The following is a 27,124-nucleotide window of genomic DNA, read 5'->3' on the forward strand; positions in this document are numbered from 1 at the left end:
GTGACAGCCGACAGGTGGTACACCTGAACCGAGAAAGAAAGCCAAAGAAGACATTTTCATGTTTGTGTTTCGGTAAGCAATTATCTGGCTTGTTGTTAGCCCATTATCCATATTCTCCGTAATCAACTTAACCTGTCAGGTAATGTGGATGACAGCACAGCTGTGGGTAATAGGTATATTGCTGAACAATTTGGGGATATAACGAAAGTTATTCCGTTAGTTTTAAGGGGTCAGGTCAGGGTTGAGGTGGTACGTGAAGGTTGGAGCCCCTTGGGTCAGGATAGGTTGTTGACTTAGGATGTATTCTAACCTCGTTGAAATGGCTGGTCATACCTATAGTATGCCCTGGCTGTGCTTTTTAAGCCGGGAGTCAAAGACCACTGGGTTAAACTTGACATTAGCAGGTAGGCTATTAGGCTAGGACCTAGCCTAGGTAATGGTGCGTCCTCCCGCCAGTCATCGACCTCCAATAGCTAGTACCTAGCTAATGCTAGGTCCTGACCTAACCAGATCTTCCCCACCTACTAAACTTACTTGGGGGTAACGTGCCCTTGCCTGGCCCGGCCCGGCCCGGTGGTGTGGAGGGAGAGTTAGGATGGCATCCCAGTTGAAATGTGTGTGATTTGCTTTCAAGTAAGGTAAATGACCAAGTGGCAACAGAGCACCCACCTCTCTTGGAATGCAACCACTTCCCAAAAAAATGTTTGAATCATGCCAATATTTCTTCCTTTAGGAGAAAACACTTTGAGAGGAGCGAAGAGGTCTCATTGTGTTTCCTGGATGGATGGGCCACAACTCTTGACTGATGTTCATGTCAGCAAATTCAAGTACTTTTTCATGAAAGTGGCCACATTCCTGGATTGATGGCTGCTATGTCGCCGTTCAGTCATTAACCCCAGGCTGCACTTTGTGGAAAGAGGCTTGGTTTTACATGCACAGCTTTTGAGCGCTCTTACCCTGTATATTTTTAAATTACCATTACCTCTCCATTAGGTATGGAGCTATGTGCCTGGGGTAATTCGTAGTTGGGCAGATTGAGACGAAAAATTAGAACACTCGGTTTTTTATGAATATTCTATCCTTACTACATCCCCGACACCCCCCCCCCCCCCCCCCCGCACCACCACCAGGGGACCAATAGATACAAACACGCATAGTCAGTCTGCTTCTGTCGCTAAATTTGTCAGGAGGTCGACAGATTATTAATGAACTCGGTTTCTGATTTTGTTTTTGGATGTTATTTTAATTTTTGAATAGCCTAGTATTCATTCAGTGAGAAGCTGTAAAGTAAGATATGGTTTTGCTGAAGGAACGGCCATGATTGAATAATTGTATGAATCACAGTTGAACAAAAGGAATTACAGGCAGTCCCTGGTTTTTGACGTCCTCGGTTTTCGGTGATCTGGTTTTATGGAGCATGCCTAGCATCCAAAAGCGCCAAAAATCAGTGATTTTTGTCACTGGAATGCTCTGCTTTCCGGTTATTGGCACATACATATCTAAAGAGGCGCCATTTACCTGTTATCTGTGCCAGAATCTGGTTATCGGCACCGAAAATCACAGATTGTCAGTTATTGGAGATTTTCACTTATCAAGTCAACAGAACCCTGCTGATAACCAGGGACTGCCTCTGTAATTGATCATGAAACGAGAGAGCTTGTTAGGACGCAGAAACAGTAATAGAGGATAATACCTGTAAGACTTGAGTTAAAGGGATGCTTTTGTAATCTACTTTCCCATTAGTAGCTGGTTAGGTCCTCTGCTGCATCTCTTAAGATCTCTTACTCCTAATAAGCTTCCCATCAATTCACTTGGCATAAGTTTTCTAGGATATTGTTGTTATTTTTATTGTTATTATTTTTCCATTTTCTACACTACCCTCCCAATAGTTTCATGAAATTGGTTTTTTCTTCCTCCATGTTCGAGGGAGGGTCAGTGCCCCCGCTTTTTTCTTGCCTTGCCCTTGGCATGTCCTGTCTTACTCCCTCGTGGCTTGGAGTTATAAAGAACCAGCACATGTCAGGAAGCAGTACGGATCTGTGCCCATTGTCTCCTTCGTCAGTTGAGTCTGGTCTGCAGCTCTAGTTCCAATGTTAGCAGCGCCAGGTCTAGCATTAGCAGCACCAGGTCAGGCATTAGCACCACCAAGTCCAGCATTGGCAGTACCAGATCGAGCACCAGAATTTGTTTGTTTTTCCCTATGTAATTTTAACATATTGGTAGGAGTGATGCTTTGATATTCTGGTAGTATTTAAACAAGTTTTAGCTGCTAATGCCAGGTAGAAAGCATTAACTAAAGCTGCCTCATCGTAGAAAGTTATGTTTTGCTTTGGTGGCCTACCCGTCGCTCGTATCACCTGTCGCCTTTCGTGTAGTATATGTATACTAATGGAGAGGTATTTAATAAATAAATTTTAAATTAAGTTTTTAATATGAGTGACTTACCAGGGTACGTATTACATAGCTTCAAGCTTCTTACCATTATAGTCTAAAAATTCAAATTTTGTGGTGGTTATACCATCATTTGCATAGGTGACGAGGCCCCACCCACATTCGGGACTGACAGGTACAACTCAGCAGAGAGCTTCAATTAGTTTTCTGCTGACTCCCAACTAACATCATTGTACAGTTGTGTTCCTCTTTATTTGGATTTTTGTTCCTGTATTTTGGTCAATTATTCACTGATTTGCATGTGGCCTATAAGTTGTATTGTTAGCTGTGTTTAACTTTATTTCTAATTTAATTCAAAATGTTAGACTCAAGCATTCATCATTTTATTGAGGGTTGCAAAACTAGATTTACTAACCCTTTTGCACACAGGCTGAAAATATAAGGGTGTAAGGTACACGACTTTTCCCCCGGGCCGAAAAGAACACACGCATGAAAAAGTTTTTTGGTAAATTTCGGTACATCCGAATTATAACTGATATACGCTTCTGGTTAGTGTTATGTCTGCAAATAATTGAATTATTTCCTAAAGCAATCAGAACATCTTTATGAGGCTTAGAAATAATAAAAACCATGTGATGGTGAAATTTTTAAGAAAAATGTAGATATTTTTTGGAAATAATCATGAAAAATATAATACAGGCAGTCCCCTGGTTACGATGGCGGTTCCGTTCTTGAGATGTGGCATAAGCCGGAACATCATCAAAAATCCTAAGAAAAATGATATTGTTATGATACAATAAAGTTTGTTCATACTTACCTGGCAGATATATATATAGCTATATTCTCCGAAGTCCGACAGAATTTCAAAACTCCCGGCAAACGCAGTGATCGGCCAGGTGGTTAGTACCCATTCCCGCCGCTGGGAGGCGGGTGTCAGGAACCATTCCCATTTTCTATTCAGATTTTTTAATGTCATTGTCCCCGAGGGGAGGCTGGGCGGGTACTTGATTATATATATCTGCCAGGTAAGTATGAACAAACTTTATTGTATCATAACAATATCATTTTGTTCATGACACTTACCTGTCAGATATATATATAGCTGATTCCCACCATTGGAGGTGGGGAGGGACAGAATAAAAGGATTTTGAGAAACATTTCACATGCAGATGATAGACATCTTGGTTCCTTACCTGTTAGCGTAGCTGACTTCGTGATTACTGTCACCCAAGTCTGCTTTTGCTTTACTAGAGTCTCCAGCAAGGACGTGACCTGTATAGCTGGTGAGATCTAGATGATCTGACAACGGGGGCGTGACCACAATGTGTCTAGACCATATTGACCATACTTTAAGGGCAGCGAAGCAAAGAAAAACCACCACCTGACCTAGCCTAGCAAAGTTAGTCCCCAAAACTTTTAAGGCTAAAATAAAGGGAAGTCCGCCTCTAGCGGTCGACCCTACAACCAAAAAACCAACAACCATAAATAAAAGCACACCTATCCATTTTCTAAAGGATAGGATTCGTGCCACTTCCCGTACCCAAAACTGAATCTGCTGATATGTATGGTCCAAGCGAAAAGCAGTTCTCATATGTCACTTTCACATCCCTGAGGTAGTGTGAAGCGAACACAGAGTTGCTTCGCCAAAATGTGGTGCTCACAATCTCGCTGAGCGCCATATTCTTCTGAAATGCCATCGAAGTTGCGACAGCTCTAACTTCATGAGCATTGACTTTCAGAATTTTCAGATCACTATCTGGGCAGGACGAATGGGCCTCCCTGATGGTGCTTCTCAAGAAGAACGCTAAGGCGTTCTTAGACATAGGTAAATCAGGTCTTTTCACAGAACACCAAAGATTGTCCGATTGACCTCTAATTTGTTTTGTTCTATCCAGATAGAATTTTAGAGCTCTGACAGGACACAGGACTCTTTCTGGCTCTCGACCAACAATCCCTGTTAATCCCTTGATATCAAAGTTCTTAGGCCAGGGATTGGAAGGATTTTCGTTTTTAGCTAAAAAGGAAGGACTCAAGGAACAGACTGCATTGTGTCCCCTAAATCCAACATTTTTGCTAATTGCTTGAACCTCACTCACCCTCTTCGCAGTGGCTAGGGTGGTTAGAAAGAGGGCCTTCTTCGTTAAATCTTTCAGCGAAGCCTCGTGCAAAGGTTCAAAGGGACTCGCCATTAAAGATTTTAGAACTATGTCCAAATTCCACGAAGGTGTTTTAACCTGTGGAACCTTTGATGTTTCGAAGGATCTCAGAAGATCGTGAGATCCCTATCATTCGTCAAATCTAGGCCTCTATGACGGAAGACTGTTGACAGCATACTCTTATATCCTCCAATTGTTGATACTGCCAACTTGTCTACATTCCTAAGATGTAACAGGAAATCGGCGATTTGGCTCACAGAGGTCTTGGAGGAGGAAATGCCCTCTTTCCTACATAATCTTCTAAAAACAGCCCACTTAGACTGGTAGACAGATTGAGAGGAAGCTCTTCTCGCGGTGGCGATAGCTTTTGCCACCTCTCCTGAAAACCCTCTCGCTCTTGCCAGTTTTCTTGATGGTCTGAATGCAGTCAGACTCAGAGCGAACGGGTTTTGGTGATATCTCTCGAAGTGGGGCTGTTTGAGAAGATCGGGTCTTACTGGTAGGATTCTTGGGAAGTCCACTAGTAGGGACATGACCTCTGTGAACCACTCGCTTGCTGGCCAGAATGGTGCGACCAGTGTCATCCTTGTTCCTTCCGACGCTGCTAACTTCCTTGTTACTTCTCCCAGAAGTTTGAACGGGGGAAAGGTGTATACATCCATCCCCGTCCAGTCCCAAAGCATTGCATCTACTGCTACTGCTTCCGGGTCGATGATCGGTGAACAGTAAAGAGGCAGTCTCTTCGTTTTCGAAGTCGCGAAGAGGTCCACTATTGGTCGTCCCCATAGTCTCCATAACTGTTGGCAGACTTCTATGTGCAGAGTCCATTCTGTTGAAATCAATTGATTTCGACGGCTTAAAATGTCTGCCCTGACATTCTGGACCCCTGTAACAAATCTTGTCAGGAGAGTTATGTTCCTCTCCTCTGACCATAACAGGATTTCTCTCGCTATCTTGTAGAGAGAACGAGAGTGTGTCCCCCCCTGTTTCTTGATATAAGAAAGGGCCGTGGTGCTGTCCGCGTTGATCTGGACAACTCGGCCTATGACTCGTTCTTGAAAGGCTAGAAGTGCTAAGCGAATTGCCTCTAACTCCTTGCGGTTGATGTGCCAAGGCTTCTGTTCTTTTCTCCAGAGGCCTGACACTTCCTCCTTTCCCAGAGTTGCTCCCCAGCCTGTCATAGACGCGTCTGTAAATAACACAAGGTCGGGGCTCTGAAGACAGAGGGACATTCCTTTCGACATCTTGGTGGGATCGAGCCACCACTCTAGGTGTTTCTTGACCAACGGGGATATTCTCAAATTCTCCTCTAAGTTTGTCTGTCCTGCCAATTTTCTGTTAGAAAAACTGTAGGGGCCTGAGATGTAGTCTCCCTAGAGAAACAAACTTCTCCAGCGAAGAAATGGTCCCCAGCAGACTCATCCATTCCTTCGCCGAGCATGTTTCCTTCTCCAGGAAGGCTGACACTTTTTCTAAGCCTTTCCGCTGACGTTCTAGCGACGGAAAAGCCCGAAAAGCCACTGAATCCATCTGAATCCCCAGATACACGATGGACTGTTGGGGTCAGATGGGACTTCTCGTAATTGATCAGGAGGCCTAAAGATTTCGCCAACAGTAACGTAGTCTGAAGGTCCTCCAGACACCTTGCTCTCGACGACGACCGTATGAGCCAGTCGTCCAGGTAAAGGGAGACTCGTATCTTCGAGAGGTGAAGCCACTTTGCCACATTCCGCATGAGAAAAGTGAAAATCATGGGAGCTGTGCTCAGTCCGAAGCATAGAGCTCTGAACTGGAAGACCTGTCCTCTTAAAATGAACCTGAGAAACTTCCTGGACTGGGGATGGATGGGGACATGGAAGTAAGCGTCTTGGAGATCTAATGACACCATCCAATCCACCCCTGGTCTCAAGGCCCCTAGGACCGATTGTGATGTTTCCATTTTGAAGCTTGCTTTCTTCACGAAAAGGTTCAGACTGCTGACATCTAGGACAGGCCTCCATCCCCCAGACTGCTTCGGAACCAGGAATAACCTGTTGTAGAAGCCTGGGGAATCTGTCAAGAGCACTCGTTCTACGGCTCTTTTCTCGATCATTTGATCTAATAAATCGAGTAGAATCTGTTGCTTCTGCGGCTGATAAGCTGGTGACAGGTCTATAGGCTTCATGCTCAACGGAGGCATGGAGAGAAAGGGAATTTTGTATCCCTTCTCTATAATCTTGAGGGACCAGGTGTCCGTCCCCCTTGCTCTCCAAGCCTCTGCGAAGAGAGAAAGTCTCCCTCCCACCGGTGCCTGAAGGGCAAGGTTGTCACTTCTTTCCTCTTTGCTTTGCGGGGGTTCTGCCTCTAGCAAAGCCCCTTCCTCGTGTAGCAGCTCTTGATGGTGCTTTGCCACGAAAGGGCTTAAAATTCTTCTTTGGTACCTGAGCTACTCGAGAAGATGATTGTGTCGCAGGAAGTCTAGATGATTGAGACAGCAAATCCTGTGTCGCTTTCTCTTTCAGGTTCACAGATAAATCCTTTACCATATTTTCAGGAAAAAGATGGGAAGAAAAGGGGGCGAATAATAACTCCGCTTTCTGCGTAGGGGAAACTGCTTTAGCAGTAAAACTGCAGAAAAGCGCTCGTTTCTTTAATATTCCCGTAGTAAAGTGGGCAGCTAACTCATCCGAGCCATCCCTTACTGCTTTGTCCATGCATGACAGGACGCTCGATAACTCTTCTAATGACAATGATTCTGGGCTCTTAGCTTGCAGACCTAAAGCTCCCAAGCACCAATCTAGGAAGTTGAATACTTCCAATGTCCTGTACAGTCCTTTTAGATGGTGATCTATTTCCGGCATAGTCCATGAAACCTTAGCCGAGGACAAGTAAGATCTTCTTGGTGCTTCGACCAGGTTTGAGAAGTCACCTTGCGCAGACGACGGAAGTCTCAACCCTGTTTCTTCTCCGGTCTCATACCATATACCGGCTCTCCCGTTTAGCTTAGCTGGAGGAAGCGCAAAGGACGTCTTTCCTTTCGTCTTCCTGATTCCTCCAATCATTCATCCTCTTCAAACGCTCTTTTAGTAGAAAGCGAAGCAGCCATCCTAACAAAACCCGGAGCTTTTCTCGTCTTGGATGAGGATAGTTGCGATGGCGGAGAGAGAGGAACTGGTGCTTGGAATTTTTCCGAAAACAATTCCTTCAGTAAGCGCTTTAACGTGCTATAATCCGTAGACGCTTCTGAAGGCTCTTCCTCTTCTGCAGGATGCGTATCGTTAGAAGACTCTCCTTGATCTTGACGGTCCGAAGTTTCTTTAGCTAAACAAGAAGTGGTTCTCCTTTGAGGCTCTGTTCGTAAGGGGGAGTTTCTATCCGCTGAAGGAATAGACGAGACAATGCGCGAATGATCCGCCGTTGTCTTTGAAAACTTCAGACTCTCTTGTAAAGCCTTGTCTTTCGAAGTCATTAAAGGCAAAGGTTCTTCAAAAGCCTCTTTGCGGGATTCCTGTCGATCTTCTCTCAGTTGAGTACGTTTCTCTTTCCGAGAATCCCGAATAGTCGGGTGTCTATCGTCATCGCGAGCGCCCTTGCTAAGGGAGCGAGACTTAGGACTCACAGGAAGTCGTGCCAATGAAAGCTTCCGATCCCGCTGGACTCTAATGTCTATAAGACGCTTATCCATCAAAGAAGCGTCCTCAAAAGCGTCCTGAAGCGGGACGTGCTCTAATGGACGTCGAGCGTCTTTCAAACTTCGCTTAGGACGCTTAACCTGTATCGGGGCGTCCTCTCGAGCGTCCTGGTGAGTCTTACGATCTCTCTTAACGCGTTGCGAGTTCTCATATTCTAAAGCACGAGCCTTTCGTCGATATTCGTACAGTATTTCCCTTTCTTGAGGAGTAAGATCAGACACATAATCTAAACGTTGCTCTCCTTGAATCCTAGAGCCTTCTGGAACGTCCTGATACTTTTGGCGTTGGTAGGCTCTCTCATGATAGAAGCGTTGAGTTGATGCAGAAGTCTGCCGAACGTCGACACGAGGCTTCTCTTGCTCGTTCTCAACCTCCTGACAAAAGCGAGGGCCGCCTGTGCGACATCTAACGCTTCTGTCCCCATCGCCACTTCTGGACACTCTCTCTCCGGAAACACTTGCGTGTTCTCGGTTGAGTCTGAAGGATCCCGAAGAAGACGACGCAGGAGAGGCTAAAGAACGAGGCGAAGCCGACAAAGGTTGTTTCGATCTTTTAACAGGAAGCCAAAGATCCTTTCTACGCCGATGAGGCTCCTCTTCTCCCCTTGCGAAGAAAGCCGACAATCGTTGACGCAATTGCCTACGAGTTTCATTAGACGGTGAAGTTCCACGTTCAGGAGAAGGACTCATTATATGCGAAGAAGGGCGAATTGGAGCCCTCTTCTTCCTTTGAACTCTAAGACGCTGATAGTTCTCAAAAGCGTCCTCAGCAGAAGACGTCCTGCCTCTCTTCTTAGGCGTCAATTCTTCGAAGTGTTCGGGTGATGATGAAAGAACCGGACGAGAAGTAGGACGTGAAGCGTCCACTTCCTTAAAACCTCTCCTAAGAGGACGAGAAAGACGCTGGCCGCCTGTGCGACACCTAGTGTCAAACTTGTAATACTCCTCGTGAGAGGCCCTCTGAGAGCTCCATCCCCGGTCAGGAGAGGACGCCTCAGAGGACGAAAAGCACTCCTTCAATATCCGTGCTCGATCACACGCTTCGGCAGCCTGGGAAGCGTCCACAGGATCTGCTGAAGGGACGCCAGACCGGTGGGAATTTCCCGTAGCCCTCCTTCGGTTTTCAACATGTCCATTCCCTGAGTCCTGGGAGTCCGACAGAGGTCTATTCCTAGAGGCACTATGGGACCGATCTGACGCCCCCTCCACTACACTAGGGGCACTAATGTTTCCACTACACTTCACTGTGGTCTTCAATGCACTCACTTTCGATTCTAGTGCACGAATCGACTCCATGATGGAAGAAAGGGCAATACCTTCCGAAGCAATAACTTCATTGCCCGAAGGCAAATACACAGGGTTAGATGTAACAACCTTACAGAAGGTTAGAATGCGAATTTACTATCCTTACTCTTCACAGAAGCACTTCTGGAGGAAGATCTTCTGATTCTATCCCTTTCAAGCTTACGAACATACGAATCATAAGTCTTCCATTCATTTTCGGTCAACCTTTCACACTCTTTACACCTATCATTCATCAAACAAATATGATCTACATTTCGTGCATACTGTATGAGGATCCACCGTAGCTTTCGGTAGCCTCACCTTACACTCTAGCACAGTACACACTCTAAAACTAGTTGCAGAAGATCCAGACATATTAGAGAAATCCAAAACCAAATTCAAAGACAAACCACAATCGCGTATGCCAATCCACCGAGCAAGTTTCAAAAACCAAGAGACAATCAAATACTCAAGTGAACAAAGAGTTTTCCAAAATCCTAGTCGGAGGTCTGTAAACAGTTGTTTACCGACCGGCGACAGAGAAAAATCTGAATAGAAAATGGGAATGGTTCCTGACACCCGCCTCCCAGCGGCGGGAATGGGTACTAACCACCTGGCCGACCACTGCGTTTGCCGGGAGTTTTGAAATTCTGTCGGACTTCGGAGAATACAACTATATATATATCTGACAGGTAAGTGTCATGAACAAACCTTACTTTTAATGCTTTGGGTGCATTGAAAACTATGTATGTAAACTGCATTCTTATTGCATTTCTCATAAAAAAAAAACCTTCAAATATTGATTATTTTGCATTTTCATACATTCAACTTACCTGTCAGATATATACATAGCTATCGACTCCGTCGTCCCCGACAGAAATTCGAATTTCGCGGCACACGCTACAGGTAGGTCAGGTGATCTACCTGCCTGCCGCTGGGTGGCAGGACTAGGAACTATCCCCGTTTTCTAATCAGATTTCTCTCTGTCCGCTGGGAAGGTAAACATATGTTTGCTTTCCCTCCTGATTTGATTTTCGTGTTTCATCGCCATCGATCTTCTGGGCCGACTTTTACAGGGAAGTACTGGATCGGTGGTTTGGCATACGTTTTTAATAACTTTTTAATAACTTTTAATGAATTAACTTCGAAGTTTTCGAAGAATAGAGTATGTGTAACTACCGAAGTTTTCGGTAGACAATTACATAGTTTGCAAGAAAGGGAAATATAAATATTTATTCATTGATAAGTGTAATAAATGTTAGAATTTGATTGAGGAAAATAAGGTAACTTCCTATTTGAGGAAGTCAGAAAACATAGAACTAGATATGCTTTCTTTAGAAGCTTTAATTAGCCCTCGTTCTGACAAGCAGTTAGAATATTAACAGTACTAGTAGTGTTGTTTCCTCATCACCTTCTTACTTCACAGAAACTACAAATTCATTTGCAATTTGAAGATAAAGGAATGTAGCTCAAGATACGAGCTATTATAAGGTAAGAAGTGATTATAGTGTTCCCCATTGCAATAGAGGGTGCGTCTGATCGGCTCTGTCTCGCTCCCAGGCCTAGACCTCTTCCAAGCTCCCTGGCCCGGAGGAGAAGGAATGTCGAAAGCCGTACGGAGGTTATGGAGAACCCCCACCGTTCAGGCGTCCCCTCGGCAGGTTCTGTAGAACGTCCCAGACTGCCAGGGATAGCCATTGGAAAGGCATCCTAATTCAATGTGTTCCCCTTTTTATTATCGTCTTGACGAATAAGGAGTAAAACATTCAACGGCGTAGATTAAATGAAGATGCAAGATAATCTCGTCTGGCTATCGGAACCTCAGAAGAGACGGAGAAAGGAGAAGTATATGAAAATATATCTATTCTGAGAAGAACGAATTAGATATTAAAGAATATTTGTTGATCGAATGAATTATATGGATCTCGTTTAGTGAGTACACATATATACTTTTAAGCTTCTAGCTCCTTGGGCATGAAGCTCCGGTAACGAGGCTCAATGCGCCTAAGCGTCTGAAACAAGGCGCAAAGCGCCTGAAACGAGGCGCAAAGCACCTAAAGGGCCTGAATATGGGCGCAAAGCGCCTGAAAGACTATGAACCAGGATCTTTATCGGAAATGGAAGTCCTTCTTCATTCAGAAGAAAGGGAGGGCTATGTCGAAAATGGAAGTATTGTCGAATTCTAAGCAAGTACAAATGTACAAGAGATCGGAACCTTCCGCACACAGGATCTTCCAGAAGGCGGAAGATTCCAGATCGAATAACCTTCCAGACGTACAGAACTTTCCAGGCGAGGATCGCCTTTCAGATGCTCGGAACTTTCCAACAAGAAAACTTTCCAAGGGCGATACGTCTTCTAGGATCCAGGAGTATTCTGATCACGATACTCCTCCCAGGCGCCAGGAGTATTCGGAACGCGATACTCCTGCCAAGCACCAGGAGTATTCCGACGAGCACGATACTCCTCCCAGGCGCCAGGAGTATTCGGAACGTGATACTCCTACCAGGCGCCAGGAGTATTCTAGGCAAGATACTCCTGCTTAGCGCCAGACACTTTCTCCTACAAGAAGAGCCTGACAACCGCCGAGAGTCCTCCAGGCGAAGGGTGAAGGACATTCGAGGCTTCTCCTGATAGGGACGGGAGTTGTCGCGCAGGCGGCCGTTGCCCTTGTCAGGATCGTCTTAATGCAATAAAGGCAAGAGCAAGTTTCGGTTTTTTCCAGGCAGGGGACTCAAGATTGTAGCACAGGCTGCCGTAGCCCTTGTCAGGTTAGAGTCGGTACTGCGAATAGCCCTTCACCTTTCGAAAGGAAGCGCTCTCCTTCGGTTGCTCAATCTTGCCCCACCAAATTGAGGAATGGAAGATAGAGCAGAATTGTGAGAATTAGTTCAGTATTAGTAAGAGGATATTAAAATCATCCTCCTTCTAAAATAGATTGCAACCAACCATTTACAGAAAGAGGGGCAATCGTTTGGAAGTTGAACAAGATTCGTACGAGCTCTCATTCATTGATTAGAGGCTCTTCCAGATAAGAAAGGCGTAAAATACGGACTTATCTCCAAGATAATAAAGCTGGAGAGATTCTCTTCGATCCTCGGTTGTCATTTGCAATATCTTTCGACTAATACTCATTCGGGATTATTGACGAAATGAACGAAGAGAGTAAGATTTCTATTCTTTCTCTGCATGTCGAAAGGAAGAGTGTCGTAGAAGGCTTGCTGTATATGACTACTGAATGACAAGTCATAATACGCATACCATAGTTGCCTTTCTGGTTCGCTACGGAATTGTCTATATCCTTACAGGATTTTCCTAGTAAAGACTTCGCTTAAAAGGTTTGTTACGACAATACCTATTCAGCCTCGGTATTTAACAAAGGTTGTTTGCCTAAAATTTGCATTATTGAGAGCTTTCTTAGACTCGAGAATAATTTTATTATATCCATTCATTGAAGGGAGTAACTGGCAACTCAGAATGAATGCAGCCAGGCAGTGAACGACACGGCTGTAATTGTGAGCCAATCTAGTACCATCCGGTTCTCGGTCGTGAACGGTTGGTTACATCTTTCTCTCCTAAAGGATCGAATGCTTCACCGTATATTCCCCATACAATCAGGGACTTAACCACGAATTGAGGATTTTTTAGGCAAACATGAATAACATCGTATTCGTTTTTGCTAAGGATATCTCTCTGCCTCGGCGAGGAAAGAATGTAGTAGGAAATTCACCTTAAGATAACGATACGCTTAAGCCTTATGCACACACCGTGGTTTCATTACAGCGTTCCTACTATCCTTACAAGAGTTTTCCTAGATGAATGCTGTTTACCACAATGTGATAGGATTATAAAGAATTTTAATTCGGCAGAGCACGATTTAACATTCATTGGAAAGAGTTGTCAGACCCTGCGGAAAATATTCACAGATATCTTCGCAAGGCAGAAGATGAACGACCTTCTTATAGATTGCTTCCTTTTCCTCGAAACAAGAGAGGTAGCAAGATACGCCATCTTTAAATTAAATAGGGGAATAAACTTTAGTCTTTTTTTTTTTCCCCTAGTTGTATATATTCTTAACACATATTAAAATAAATGGGCGTCTAAGGAAGAAGATGAATGCATCATTTTGGCAATAAAGGTTGGATTCACAGAAGTCACGTTCTTCTTTCAGCATGTGTCGGAAGGTTTTTCTAAGAGATTTGATCGGAATCTATTATAAATATTGGACCTGAAAAACCTATTCACTCTGAGTCTGTCTGCGTGCAGACTGACCAGAAGTAATATGAATGAGAGGATTTTTCAAGGGAAGCTTGATAATTCCTTTAAATATGTTAAAGACATAGAGTTGCTGCAGATCGTGCTAGATAGAAAGGGGAAACTGTCCTCTTCCGATACCTCTGTGAACCACATAATGGTTTTCTTCCCTTTCAGAGGGAAGAATCACCTTGGTAATTTATGCTATCAATGAACACAGTGAAAAGATATATCTGTCTAGACAAAGAATATTAGAGATAGTAGAGAATTAAGATCTTCGGGATCTTATACAATACCTCTATACGATAAGAGTAAGAGATCTTATACTTAGAATGGGATCCTAATTTGGGCCTCAGATTCCGTGTTCCGACAAGATGGAACTGCTCCTAATCAAATGTTTCTCTTGGTCCTAAACGATCAAAAGGACAAGTGAAATTTTGGGCTTTAGAATCTGGAATCAAATTCTATGACGACTCGGCAATGGGTTCTGGCCAGCATAGTATGTTTGGCAAGAGAACTAAAGCCTTTTATTCCTGGATCAACGCTTTTAGATAGAGGTTTCGTTGTCCGGGTAATGTAGTGACATTGTCATCTACAGAAGAAGAAAAGGTTTAAACGTTTACTGACAGAGTCTTTGGAACGCGAGAAGGGCTCAAACTACTTCCCAAAAGGTTCAGAGAGATACATTCAAGAGCTAGAAATCAACCAATTTCAGCTCAGAATCTCTTTAAATTCCAAGCTCCTTCCTTCCTTCGGGCAAGGATAGGGAAGCTTCTGCAACGAGAAAACTCATCAACATGTAGGGAGAGGAGAACTCGTTAGCAAACGGAAGTATGCAAGAATGATCCTCCTCGGAGGAAGACTTGTCTCTTGGACTTTTGAGATTTCCTATTGTCTACTGGATGGAGCGGACTAAATTGTGATGAATGTGCAGGAGCAATTAGCGTCTTTGGTAGGAGTACTTTCTAAAGATCCTACTCGTAAAAAAGGATGACAGACTTCTGATTAAGAGATCCAAATACCGATCTCCTGTCGGGCGCGACGAACCCTACAGGGGAGTTGTCGCACAAGCGGCCATCTCTGGGGGGAGCGATGCATTAGGCAGGCGAGACGTGGGAAAGGAAGTAACTCCTGCCAAGCGTCTGGCGCCAACTAGGAGCCAGGCGCCAAGTAGGCGCAAAGAGCCTGACTTTACTGTAGATCGTTCTAGGCCAAGATCTTCATCCAAGCAACAAGAGCCAACTGGAGAAGAGAGAACTCCTGATAGGAGTATAGCGCCCGCTAAGCGCAATATACTTGCCATTCGAAAGGCCATTCCATGAGCGATACTCCTACCAAGCCACAGATTTCGGAACTAGATGCGCCCTTCCATAGGTCAGGAGTATTCGGGAAGAGATACTCCTGCCAGGCGCCTTGAGTACTCTGACCTCGATACTCCTCCCAGGAGCCAGGAGTATTCTAGACTTTTTACTCCTACCAGGCGCAGGATGTATTCGAAGCGCGATGTGCCTACCAAGCGCCAGGAGTATTCTGAGCTTAATACTCCTAACAGGCGCCAGGAGTATTCGGAACGCGATACTCCTGCCAGGCGCCAGGAGTATTCCGATGAGCACGATACTCCTCACCAGGCGGCCAGGAGTATTCGGAACGTGATACTCCTACGAGGCGCACAGAGTATTCCGATCACGATGCTCCTCCTAGGAAAGCGATACTTTCTGCCAGGCGCCAGGAGTATTCCGAGCACGATACTCCTCCCAGGCGCCAGGAGTATTCGGAGAGCGATACTCCTGCCAGGCGCCAGGAGTATTCAGAGGACGAGGAGTATTCCGATCGCGATACTCTCCCAGGCGCCAGGAGTATTTCGGAGCGCGATACTCCTGCAGGCGCCAGGAGTATTCTGAGCTTAATACTCCTAACAGGCGCCAGGAGTATTCGAAGCGCGATAACTCCTGCCAGGTGCCAGGAGTATTTCGAAGACGCGATACTCCTGCCAAGCGCCCCATGGAGTTATTCGAAGCGCGATACTCCTGCCAGGCGCCAGGAGTATTCTGAGCTTAATACTCCTAACAGCGCCAGGAGTATTTGGAGCGAGATGCGCCTTCCAGACGGCAGGAGTATTCGAAGAGTTTTACGACTGTCAGGCGCCAGGAGTATTCTAAACAGGATACTCCTCGCGCAAGCCAGGCGTTAGGCTTCATCCAGATGAGATCCAGTTCAAAGAAAGTCCTAGTCTTCTTTGAAACAATGGTGATCTCTAAAGCACTTCATAAGTGACTTGATGATACCTTCAAACAGCTGAGAATTTAAAAAGCTCATGAAGTGCGAGCTTTTGCAAATTCTTGTTCTTTTCGTAACAATATGTCAGGAAGACATATTAGCTTTAACATATAAGAGATGCAACTATGTGTTGACTGCTCATTACACGAAGGACTTCAAGTTAACCTACGAGAGATTCTTCTCTCTTGGTTTATACGTATCAGCGGATACGTTGCTGGGATAAGGAGCCGACACTGATCCTTTAATAATGAGTTGAATTTATTTTAACTCAATGAGGGGTTTTTTATTGGAGGTTTGAAACGGTAGTTTGGGGGATAACTCTCTTTCAATTTAGCGCGAACCCTCCATGTTAGGAACAGGTGATCGGGATCGGTGTTGCGCTCCTTAAATAAGTGCGTGTTGTCATATAAGCGGATGTGCTCCCATTGACAAACGCCAGTTAGGTTCTGTCGAGTAAGTGGAAGAGACCCCATCGACAGATCCACAAGAACTCTTGGCCACAGATCACTATCTCGCTAAGGCTCTTGAGATGAAGCAGACTCCTATGCAATAGCTAGGAAGTCAATCCTTCGTCTAGAAACACAGAGGAACTAAGGTCTATAAATACCTACAACATATGTTGTTTACCTGTCTAGTCAGTAATTAGCTGTCTCTTGCCCTCCACCAAAGGGTGTCAATCAGCTATGTATATATCTGACAGGTAAGTTGAATGTATGAAAATGATATTGTTATGATACAATAAAGAAAACGTTTCATACATACTTACCTGGCAGATATATACAATTAAAGACCCACCCAGCCTCCCCGCAGGAGACAGGTGGAAGAGAGAATCTGATTAGAAAACGGGGATAGTTCCTAGTCCTGCCACCCAGCGGCAGGCAGGTAGATCACCTGACCTACCTGTAGCGTGTGCCGCGAAATTCGAATTTCTGTCGGGGACGACGGAGTCGATAGCTATGTATATATCTGCCAGGTAAGTATGTATGAAACTTTATTGTATCATAACAATATCATTTTTGGTGTCATATTTCATCTGCCAGGTGAGTGTTGTAAGCGTCGTAACCCTGGAACATGCGTCGTAACCCTGGAAATAATTTCTGATTAATATGATTGAAAAGCGCCTTAACCTCGGAACTTTGTAAGCCGAACTCGTCGTAACCCGGGGACTGCCTGTAATTAGGTTTGGGGAGTTTGTTTTATACGTAAATTGTGTAGAAATCTTTGGTCTTTCACATGGAAGCAATAATTTTGTTATAAATGTGTTTGCTAATGAGTTGTAATTGATTAAAAAATGCAAATTTTTTACAGTGCAATTTTCAGATTTTCCAACCTACTTATGTTGACGTTTTGTATCGTAGCTAAGTAAGCTAGTGGTGTCGGGTTTGCGTTTTCTTCGAGATTCATCATCTGTCAACCCAGTTATGTCAACTATGTTTTCGATGATTGACGCGTATTTTTTCGTGAATTTTTCCCGAAAATAACTTATATATGACACGCCCAACACGTCATCTGTGCACGTACAGAAAAACGTTTATGGACGAGCTACGCGTCATCAGATCACGACAGGGTTAAATTGACTAATGATTCTCACACAAAGTATGTTAAATGTAAGGGGCAGGAATGCAGTAAAGATCTACCTTGTTCAGATTGTCAGGATTGGGAGGGTAAAAAGCGGAATGTTTTGAAGTCCCACATGGGCAAACTTGACAGAGATAGGAAAAGGGAGGCAGCCCTTAGAGCTGAGGTTTTTCTTGGCTAACTTCAAGATTTTATTGAGCCCACTGCTCCTGATTCTCCTTTCTCGACTTCCTCATGAGGAAACGGACTCCTGACAGCGCTTGCCTTGATGCTTTTATCTTCCTTGAGGAAATTTCTTTGGGAAATAGATAAGTGGCTGGCCACGAAGCTTCTCAAGAGGAGGTATCACCTTTGCCCCACTGGAGAAACTCCCTCTTTGGGAGTGCCTGCTTCCTCTCAAGGGGACTTCTCTTGATTGGTTGACGCAACACAACATTCTTCTCTTCATTGGAACTTGATCACCTTGTCAGGAACCTTTTTAGTATATCTCATCTTCTTAGAATATTTTGACACAAATTATGGATTTTCTTTCTTTTTCTGAGGGATACCAAGAACTTGTCTTCTCTAGCATTAAAGGCTATCAGCCAATGCTTGGCTCTGTTTTCAGGCATAGAGACTGGGATCTTTCATCGATCTCTGACATTAAAGACCTGGTCAAGTCGTTTGATACAATGGAACGCGAAAGAGACAATACTTTGGTCTCATGGAATCTGGATGTGGTTCAGAAATTGATCCTTCACTCTGCTTCTCTTCAGAATCTGATAAGTAAAACTCTTTTCCTCTTTGCCTTGGCTATGGCTAAGCACATCAGCGAAATACAGCTATATTGACAAAAGAGTTAGTTTTTTCTCAAGGGGATGCTGTTTGCTCCTTCACCTTGGGCTTCCTGATCAAGAGCGAGGACCCATCCAAGCCCTGGCCATGTTCATTCACTATGGGGAACTTGATGGAAGTGCTTATTTAGGAGGAATAAGAGAGGGTATTGTGTCCAGTCAGAGCATTAAGAGGACCCTCTCACCTAGTTACCTGCTCCTCCCAGGTGCCTAATACCCAACCTCTTAGTACTCAGCTTCTGCTCTTAGGCACTTGGGTGGGGGAGGCACTCAGTGCCCCCACCAGAGAGCCTGGTGGCTGCTTCTGACCAACCAGCGCCCACTGCTGAGTTCCCAGCACCTGTTTCTGGGTGTCCAGCGGCACCCACTCCTTAGTTCCCACCGGCTGTGCCCCCATCACCTTTTGTCATCCTGTTACTTATTTTATAAGTTATATTATGATAGATTAGCCTATTTCTTATAAAACAACCTATAAGTACCATCCTACTTACAACCAAGATTGGTTTTGACTTACAGGTCTTGTCAAATTGGATATAAGTCAAGCCTTAGAAAGTGGCCAACATACTGGGTTATGCATAGTTTCAAACCTTTGCTATATAAAGTAGTACGTAGATAGTAGTGTAGTGCAATGTAATGTACAATCATTGTTTCAGTCTTTTTTACCATAATGTACTTCTGTTGTTATATTTTAATCATCCGTATATGTATTGTATGTCATACAGCATGTACTCTTATACATCGGCCTGCTCAGCCCCACTGCTAGAAGTATGGGTGTAAGTACAAGTGGTATCCATGAAATGTGCTGTAGTGATTTTTGGATTGAAATGGCACAGTCTTATCCCTGTGTTGCAAGATGGCTCTAAAAGTGCTGATTCCATTTGTAACCACCTATGAGTGTGAGTCGGTTTTCCACACTACTTGCCATCAAACCGAAATCCCAAAACATTAGAAGCAACAAATGATATGAGTTACACTGGCCAAAACAAAGCCAAATCCAGAAGAATTGGTTCAGACAAAGCAAATTTACCCATCCCATTGAACGTACATTTGATAACGAAGGTTGCCATTTTCTGATTACTATATATGTTTTGGCCAAAAAAACATATATGTTCCATATAGGTCACATCTTATTTTATTACTTGGCTGTCAATAAAAAAGTAGTCTTTGTTTCAGTAAATTAAGGTTTCCATTTTTTAAATATGTAATCTCATTTCCAAAAAATCTTTTTTTTTCTATACCTTAATTTAATCATTTTCTGAAAATATAATTGTTTGATAAAAATGTGTTTCAGTAACAGTACAGTATACGTATTTGGTAACGTTAATTATACCGTAATTGATTTAGAAAAGGTCTGCTGAGTAATTCAATACTTGTAAAGAGACTGCCACACAAAAATTCTCACAATGCTAGTTTGAGAACCATTGCTCTAGATAGTGAATTATATGCTTAGCAGCCTTGAGCAGTCTTGCATGCACACAAAGTTGACCCTTTAGTTTGCTCTGTCTCTCCTTCCCTGACTTACTAAGGCAGTCATTGATCCCCTCAGTATATCCCTGGGCAGGGACTTCTGTTGGCCTGTCTTCTACCTGCCTTAGCATTAATGTAGAGATTAGATGATCCTTGAAATCTCGTTTAAATTCAACATAGGAAGGGACATAGTTCAATCTAATTTTTTTGTTTTTGGGTTTGTAGAAAATCAGAACTGATAGCTTTTGCAACAAGTTGATAATGTCTGACCTGAAAAAAATTGTAGAAAATCAGAACTGATAGCTTTTGCAACAAGTTGATAATGTCTGACCTGAAATCTCTGCCCTTGGACTAGTAGGTTATAGGAGTCATCCATTCCCTTATCATACACAGGACTGGGACGCTTGTATTTCTGAGGTTTGATGGATCCATCATACAAAGGACTAGGACGCTAGTATTTTGGAGGTTTGATGGATCCTTTTGCTGGTCTCTCATGTCTGATGCGCAGGGAGACTGTATGTAATGTGGCAGAAGTCATCAGCCTCACAAGTACTACAAAGAATGAGCCTCTTATTTGAAAGAAAAGAAGGCTCTTCTACTTCACTGAGATAGATCACAATTTCTAAGGTGAAATGCATTTTTCTCAGCACAAACTTGGATCCTTTTTATCTTTATCCCACATCTAGTTGACTCCACATTTATCCTGGTAACTAAGGGAAAAGAGAGGCAAGCAGATAGGTGAATGGGGAGCTACCCCAACTCACCCACCTACTACCACCTGCTAACAAACTTGTTCACAAACTTCATTGAACAAACATCTCTGTCCCTAAGAATATTCATATATATAAAAATTCAGGTTTGCATATCTAGGAACGATTTACCTAACTACACTTTTTATGTACATAAGTCATACTGTTTTTTAATTGTTATTTTCTCATTTCAGAATTCTCCTCCTTCAAGAAATACACTTCCATCAATTCCATCAATGGTGTGAAAATTGCTGATAATTTTTGTGCAAGTAATTTTGGTTTTGAAAAGATAGGAGGCAGACTGTTTTCATTGTAAGTGTATTGTAAATTTTAATCTCGTTGAAAATGAAGTTATGAGTTAACTTTTGCTCTGTAGCAAATTGAAAGCGGTAGTAAAAGTACGTCATCGGGGGGCAGAAAAGATACTAGGGTAGAAAAGATACAATGAATTCTGATTCATCCTTAGAATATCCAGTGAAAAGTGAGCCCGTAGATCCATTATCACTCTCTCCAGATGATTTGGGTGGCTGTGTTGAGCCCATTAATGATGGCTCTTCATGTATGGAGCCAAGCGTGGAAGTCAAGAAAGAGATAGAAACATGTGAGTCAAGTAAAGATGATGGTAAATGTTCTCGTGAAATTGATGCTGCAGTGAAAGAGGACAATGTAGTACCTTGGAGCAAGATATATATAAAAGAAGAATCCTGCAGCAATGAGATTAAGAGAGAAGAAATGGGAAGATCTTCAAGTGACGGAAGTAAAACTGATTGTTCACAGGAAAATTTTTATTGGGAACCAGAGATAATTCATACAAATGAGAAATACGTCCAAAAAATTAACAGAAAAAAATCTCTTGGTTCTAAAAGAGTTTCTAAAACTCCCAAGTATACCAAAGAGTGCAGTGATTGTGGAAAAATATTTACTCAGCAAAGTCTTTATATTAGACATATGAGGATTCACACTGGAGAAAAGCCGTTTAAGTGCAATGATTGTGGAAAAGCATTTTCTCTTAAAATTAATCTCGACACACATTTGAGGGTTCATACAGGAGAAAAGCCATTCAGCTGCAATGACTGTGGGAAAGCATTTTCGGTGAAAAGTCATCTTAACAGACATAGCAAAATTCATACTGGAGAGCAGCCCTTCAAGTGCAGGTATTGTGAGAAAGCTTTTTCTCAGAAAAGTCATCTTAACACTCATATGTGGAAACACACTGGTGAAAAGCCATTTAAGTGCACTGAATGTGGGAAAGCCTTTTCTCAGAAAAGTCAACTTAACACTCATTTGTTGAATCATGCAGGAGAAAAGCCGTTTAAGTGCACTGAGTGTGGGAGAGCATTTTCTGATAAAAACGTACTTAGCAAGCATTTAAGGATTCATGCTGAAGAAAAACCTTTCAAGTGCAATGACTGTGGGAAAGAATTTTCTCGTAAAGTTAATCTGGACACACATTTGTGGATTCACACGGGAGAAAAGCCATTCAAGTGCAATGAGTGTGGAAAGGCATTTTCTCGTAAAATTAACCTGGACACACATTTGTGGAGCCACACCGGAGAAACTCCATTTAAGTGCGATGACTGCGGGAAATTCTTTTCTCATAAAAGTAAACTTAACAAACATTCGAGGATTCACACCAAAGAGAAAGCTTATCTCTGTAATAACTGTGGGAAAGCATTTTCTCAGAAAAGTAATCTTAACAGTCATTACAGGATCCACACAGGAGAGAAGCCCTTCAAATGCAATGACTGTGGTAAAGCATTCTCACATCCATCAAGTTTAAGAAAACATTGCATGATTCACACTAGAGAGAAGCCCTTTGAGTGCAGTAACTGTGGGAAAGCATTTTCTCAGGAAAGTCAACTTAACAGTCATTTGTGTAATCGCCCTGGAGAAATGCCATTTATTAGCAATGATCTTAGGAAGGCATTTTCTATGACATCTGCTCTTAGTATACATTTAAAGCTTCACAGTGGAGAGAAACCAGTTAATTAACAAGATTATGGGAGTTTATTTTCTCAGAAAGGTACAGTACATAGTGGTAACAATCATTTAAGGCTACAGACAAACCATAGGAATTTAGATGTTCTTAGGGGAGAAATGTCTTACCAACCATGTAAGACTATGCAGTGAACTTATCTGTATTATTACAATCAAAGCTGCAAACCTAGTTTGAAAATCAGAATGCTACTGGTATTCAGAATATTGATTTTCTGTAGTTGAGGAAACAAAGAAAGGATTAGTTTATTAAAAGTTAATTTGAAAAACAAGAATGAGGGATATTTAGTTTTTCAGTGCTCAGCTTTATTGTCAAGCATAGCAGCCAAAAGGTTGCCTTTTTTACTGGACAGTGAGTGACGAGAGCCAGCTAGTTTAAGAAAAGGATGAGCATTTAGATTATACCACACCTAAAGATACAATTTGATAGGAGCTCGCTATTTAAGTTGCCGAGTTGCACCAGAAAGAGTTTCTTTCACAGTATGATTTTGTTCTTATTCAGCTGAAGCATAAACACACTGAACCACTGGGTACAAGGCTCCTGTTTCTTCAAGTAGCACATCCACATGGCATCAAGCTTTGACTTAGATAAATGATAATTCATCTACCAAGTAGGGGTTCACCTAATCTGTATACAAATCTTAGTCTTTTTCAAGGAACAAGAAAGGTAACTAACTAATACAACTGTGACTAATTCAGAAATGAAATATCATCAAAATTCCTTTCAAGTCTGCTTGAGATTTAATACATTTACAAGCGTAGGACACATCCAGGACAATTTGTTCAGTTTTAATCATGATCAGAAGTCTCAATTTGGAGGACATGCAGTACTAGTTATTAAACCAGGGGAACTGCTAAATACTAGTTTCAAACAGTTACCAGACGTGTGTACAACCTTATATATAATTTGTTCTCTGTCAGATTCAAAAGTAAAGTCAAAAGCCTTTGAGCCATGGCTCTCATTAGGAGAAATAATTTATTTCCTATTGTGACCAATGAAAACACCCATAAATACAAAAGAAGCCTCTGTCATCTTCATGTGTCTTAGGCATGGTGATGAGAAAACAGTAAAATATAATCATCTAAGTCTAGTTTGCAAGAAATCTAACACACATGAAAGTTATGCTAGATTGCAGTAGATGGAACAAAGTGAAATCTGTTATGCCTGCCAAAACATTTATAATTTGGACTTCATGGCACCACATTCATAATGGATCTTGCAGTAACTACAGATTACACAGTAACTACTTCTTTTCTCTGTGTACTCTGCAAAGTTGCAGAGAAGATTATTTTCAAGCCATTTTACAATTTTTGTGTGGAATCCAAACAATTGCTAGCTGATAGTCAGTAAGCATAGAGGAAGTAGTTAGGTACCTGCGATGCTATTTTAGATTTGACATGACATTTGCAAGAAAACCTCGATAAGGGTTTTGAGTGTAGAGTAAATTTAATAGATTTTAGTGCTGCTTTCGATTTAGAAGATCATAGCACTTATGTATAAACTTCGGAATCATGGAGTGGGTGGTTATACTATATTAGGATTACTTCAAGATTTCCTTACAAGTAGGCAGCAGCAAGTTGCTGTTGATGGGATTTTTAGCAAACCTGTTGTCTCTGGTGTTCCACAGGGTAGTGTTCGTGGTCCTCTGTTATTTTTTGTGTATACAAGTAATATGGTGGTTGGCCCATATACAAAAATGTTCAGTATGCCAATGATGCCGCACTTGTGGGTGCAGTAAAATCTCTGCTGAGAAATGAAGCTGCTCTTAGTCTGACTTGTGACATGGAGCGTATTAGTGAATTGTGTATGTAGTAGGTTTGGAATGAGGTTGAACTCCAGTAAAACAAAAACGCTATTGAATATTAGATCCCATACTGATTTTCCATCCCATCCTTCCCATGAGGTGGATGTAACCACACTAAATGAGTCTGAATCTATAACTATACTTGGTGTAACTTATGACTTGCATCTTACTTTTTATACATCCAATGTAAATGTCAGCAGATGCTACATGGAAGAAAGGTCTTTACATAAGGCCTCATATTTATAATAGTGATAAATCACTGCAACCTGTTTTAGGTCATTTGTGCTTCCTTTACTAGAGTACAGGTCTCCCGTGTGGATATTTGCTTCTGCCAGAGATTTATCTCTTAGACAGAGTAGTTCATGGTGGTAATTTTCTGCTTCCTAACATTAGCAGTTATAACTTGGACCATCAGCGGATGGTCTTTTTTTAAAATTTTTTTTTTCAAAAGTTGTATTTTAACAAAAATGATTCACATTCAAGATTGATCCCTGATTCTCTGTTCCTGTTGAGAGCAATTAGATTTGTTGAACAGCAGCACCAATATGCAATAATTGTACCCCACTGTCAAACTTTTCAGTTCCAGAGGTCCTTTATTCCTCACACCATTGGATAGTGGAACAGTCTGCCTGAGGATGCTCTGCTATTGGAACCTCAAAGTTCAACCAAAGAGGCAATTCATTAGTAACCTTAGCAATTCTCCTTGTATTTTGTTATTTACTATTTTTGTTTATCTTATTCTACTTTTGTAATTTTTTTTTTCTCTAATAACTGATCTCTTCCGTCTGTATTTCTTATTATGTACCTTCTGTTACTTCTTTCAAATGAACACCATATTCTTTGGAAGCTTGAATTTCAAGTCAAGTCCCTGTGGGCTTGATTCAAATGAATAGGTTTCATTTGAATAATAATAATGGTACAGGAAGCTGCCATCTTCCGTGCCTTTGGATTGCTGTTATGGTTGAACAATAATGGTTACTCAAAGCCTGGAATGAGGGGCTCCAATAAGGGCCTCATTTGAGAAACTGAAATTCATGTGCACAGTACAAAGTCCTACTGTTTTGAGGCAACCACTAAAATTACTTTGTATTTCGTGAATGTTGCAGTACATCACATGACATATAAGTGAGGTCAAGAGAACACAATTGAGGTCTTGAGTGCACAAGTAAAGGATTTTGTTCAACCTCACCAAATAGTATAAAGTCTATAAAAATGTTCTGTACTTTAAAACAAACTTAAGAATGATGATAACAGTATCATTATGAACAAGAACATGTGTATAAAAATGGTCATCAGAATCCTTTCAAAAGATAATCAAATGTCAGAAACAATGGCCAGCATGTTGTAGCCAACACATCATGACAAGCAAGTTACCTTTCAGGATATCCACATTGACTTTCAGAAGATCCTTAGCTCTTTTAAGGTTCCTCAACACTTCCTCTTCAAAAATGAGGCTAAGATGTTTTTTTTTTTCTGACATAAATATTGGCAAGAAATATACATATGTATGAATGAGAACATGGACAGAACTAGGAATTGTGATTGCCCACTGATTTAACAACTTCAGTGAAGGTTGACATGGTGAGAAGCAGTTGGGTAAGTTTATATGAAGTCATCAGGCTTCAGTCTGATGTTGAAGTTATAGAATCAGTTGGTAAAATGTACATGAAATGTTACATGAAATTAATATATGTATATGTTTTAAGAAGTGTTACTTCATGAGTGCTAGTCTTTGTGGGAGCACAAGCCTCCAGAATACAACAGATCACATTGTCGATGTGATTTCTCTTTAATAGAAAGAGGAAATAGGCCCATAGGCCCAGGTTTCTAGAGGATTATGACTGGTCAAGAGGTATAGCCTACTTCTGAAACATTGAGGAAGTTAGGAATGTAAGACCGAAAAAAATGACCAAGGTTTTGTATTTCATGTGCTAGAACATATAAGATGTCTTGTTCATGTATACTATTATTAAATTATTTAGTGTTTATTTAATGCTTTGTGTTGTGATGGTGTTGTACTTTAGGATGTTGATTAAAATATTTTTATACCCAGTTCCTGTTTCATTGTCTTTCAGTCGTTTCCATCTCGGTTAGTCTTTCTAGTGAGACTACCATTTCTAAGTTCTCTGAACTACACAGTTACACATTTCAAAAGAATGAAGTAAAAGGAAGTTTTAAATAATTTTTCCCAACTTTGAGGCACGTCAAAAAATGTCAAAGAAGATAAGCAGTAGAACACTGGCCATGCATGGCCATTCTAAGGCAAACCCTTGTGAATTTTAGAGAAGTGTATCATTGGTCTTGTTGAAGTTCCATATTCAGCATCAAATTTACACCCAATTTTGACTAACATACTTTTTAAAGCAAATAAACAAAAATAATGTGGCAACATTCACAAGTTGATAGTTTGGTTTTGATTGGTCCATTGTACACATTCGGCCGTCTCACTGCATTGAAATACCGTCTTCAGCTCAGTATAGCATATCAATGATTGCAATTGTTCAGTTCATATAATTTAAAAATGTTGTTTTGTTTTTTCTCAAGTTCATTTGATTTCAATAAACTTTATGAAGTTGACATGTTAGCAAGCTAAAAACTTTTAAACAAATTGCGAAGTAATATAAATGGTAAAAACTGACCAGAAACTTACTTGTCAGATATATATAT

General features: G+C 41.9%; 1 protein-coding gene across 2 annotated transcripts; it reads left to right on the plus strand.

Annotated features, from left to right (window-relative positions):
- Positions 1–26,509, plus strand: LOC135221920 (zinc finger protein OZF-like). Of its 2 annotated transcripts, none has more exons than XM_064259943.1 (2): positions 1–72; positions 20,852–26,509. In XM_064259943.1, exon 2 carries the CDS (start codon positions 21,102–21,104, stop codon positions 22,647–22,649), a length of 1,548 nt encoding a protein of 515 aa, XP_064116013.1. In that variant the 5' UTR covers positions 1–72; positions 20,852–21,101; the 3' UTR covers positions 22,650–26,509. The 2 variants fall into 2 exon arrangements, with proteins under 2 accessions (XP_064116013.1, XP_064116014.1); XM_064259944.1 differs by lacking the exon at positions 1–72 and adding an exon at positions 116–139.
- The last annotated feature ends 615 nt before the right edge of the window (positions 26,510–27,124 follow it).

The sequence above is a fragment of the Macrobrachium nipponense genome, chromosome 3 (assembly GCF_015104395.2).
Source record: "Macrobrachium nipponense isolate FS-2020 chromosome 3, ASM1510439v2, whole genome shotgun sequence".
Classification (NCBI taxonomy): domain Eukaryota; kingdom Metazoa; phylum Arthropoda; class Malacostraca; order Decapoda; family Palaemonidae; genus Macrobrachium; species Macrobrachium nipponense.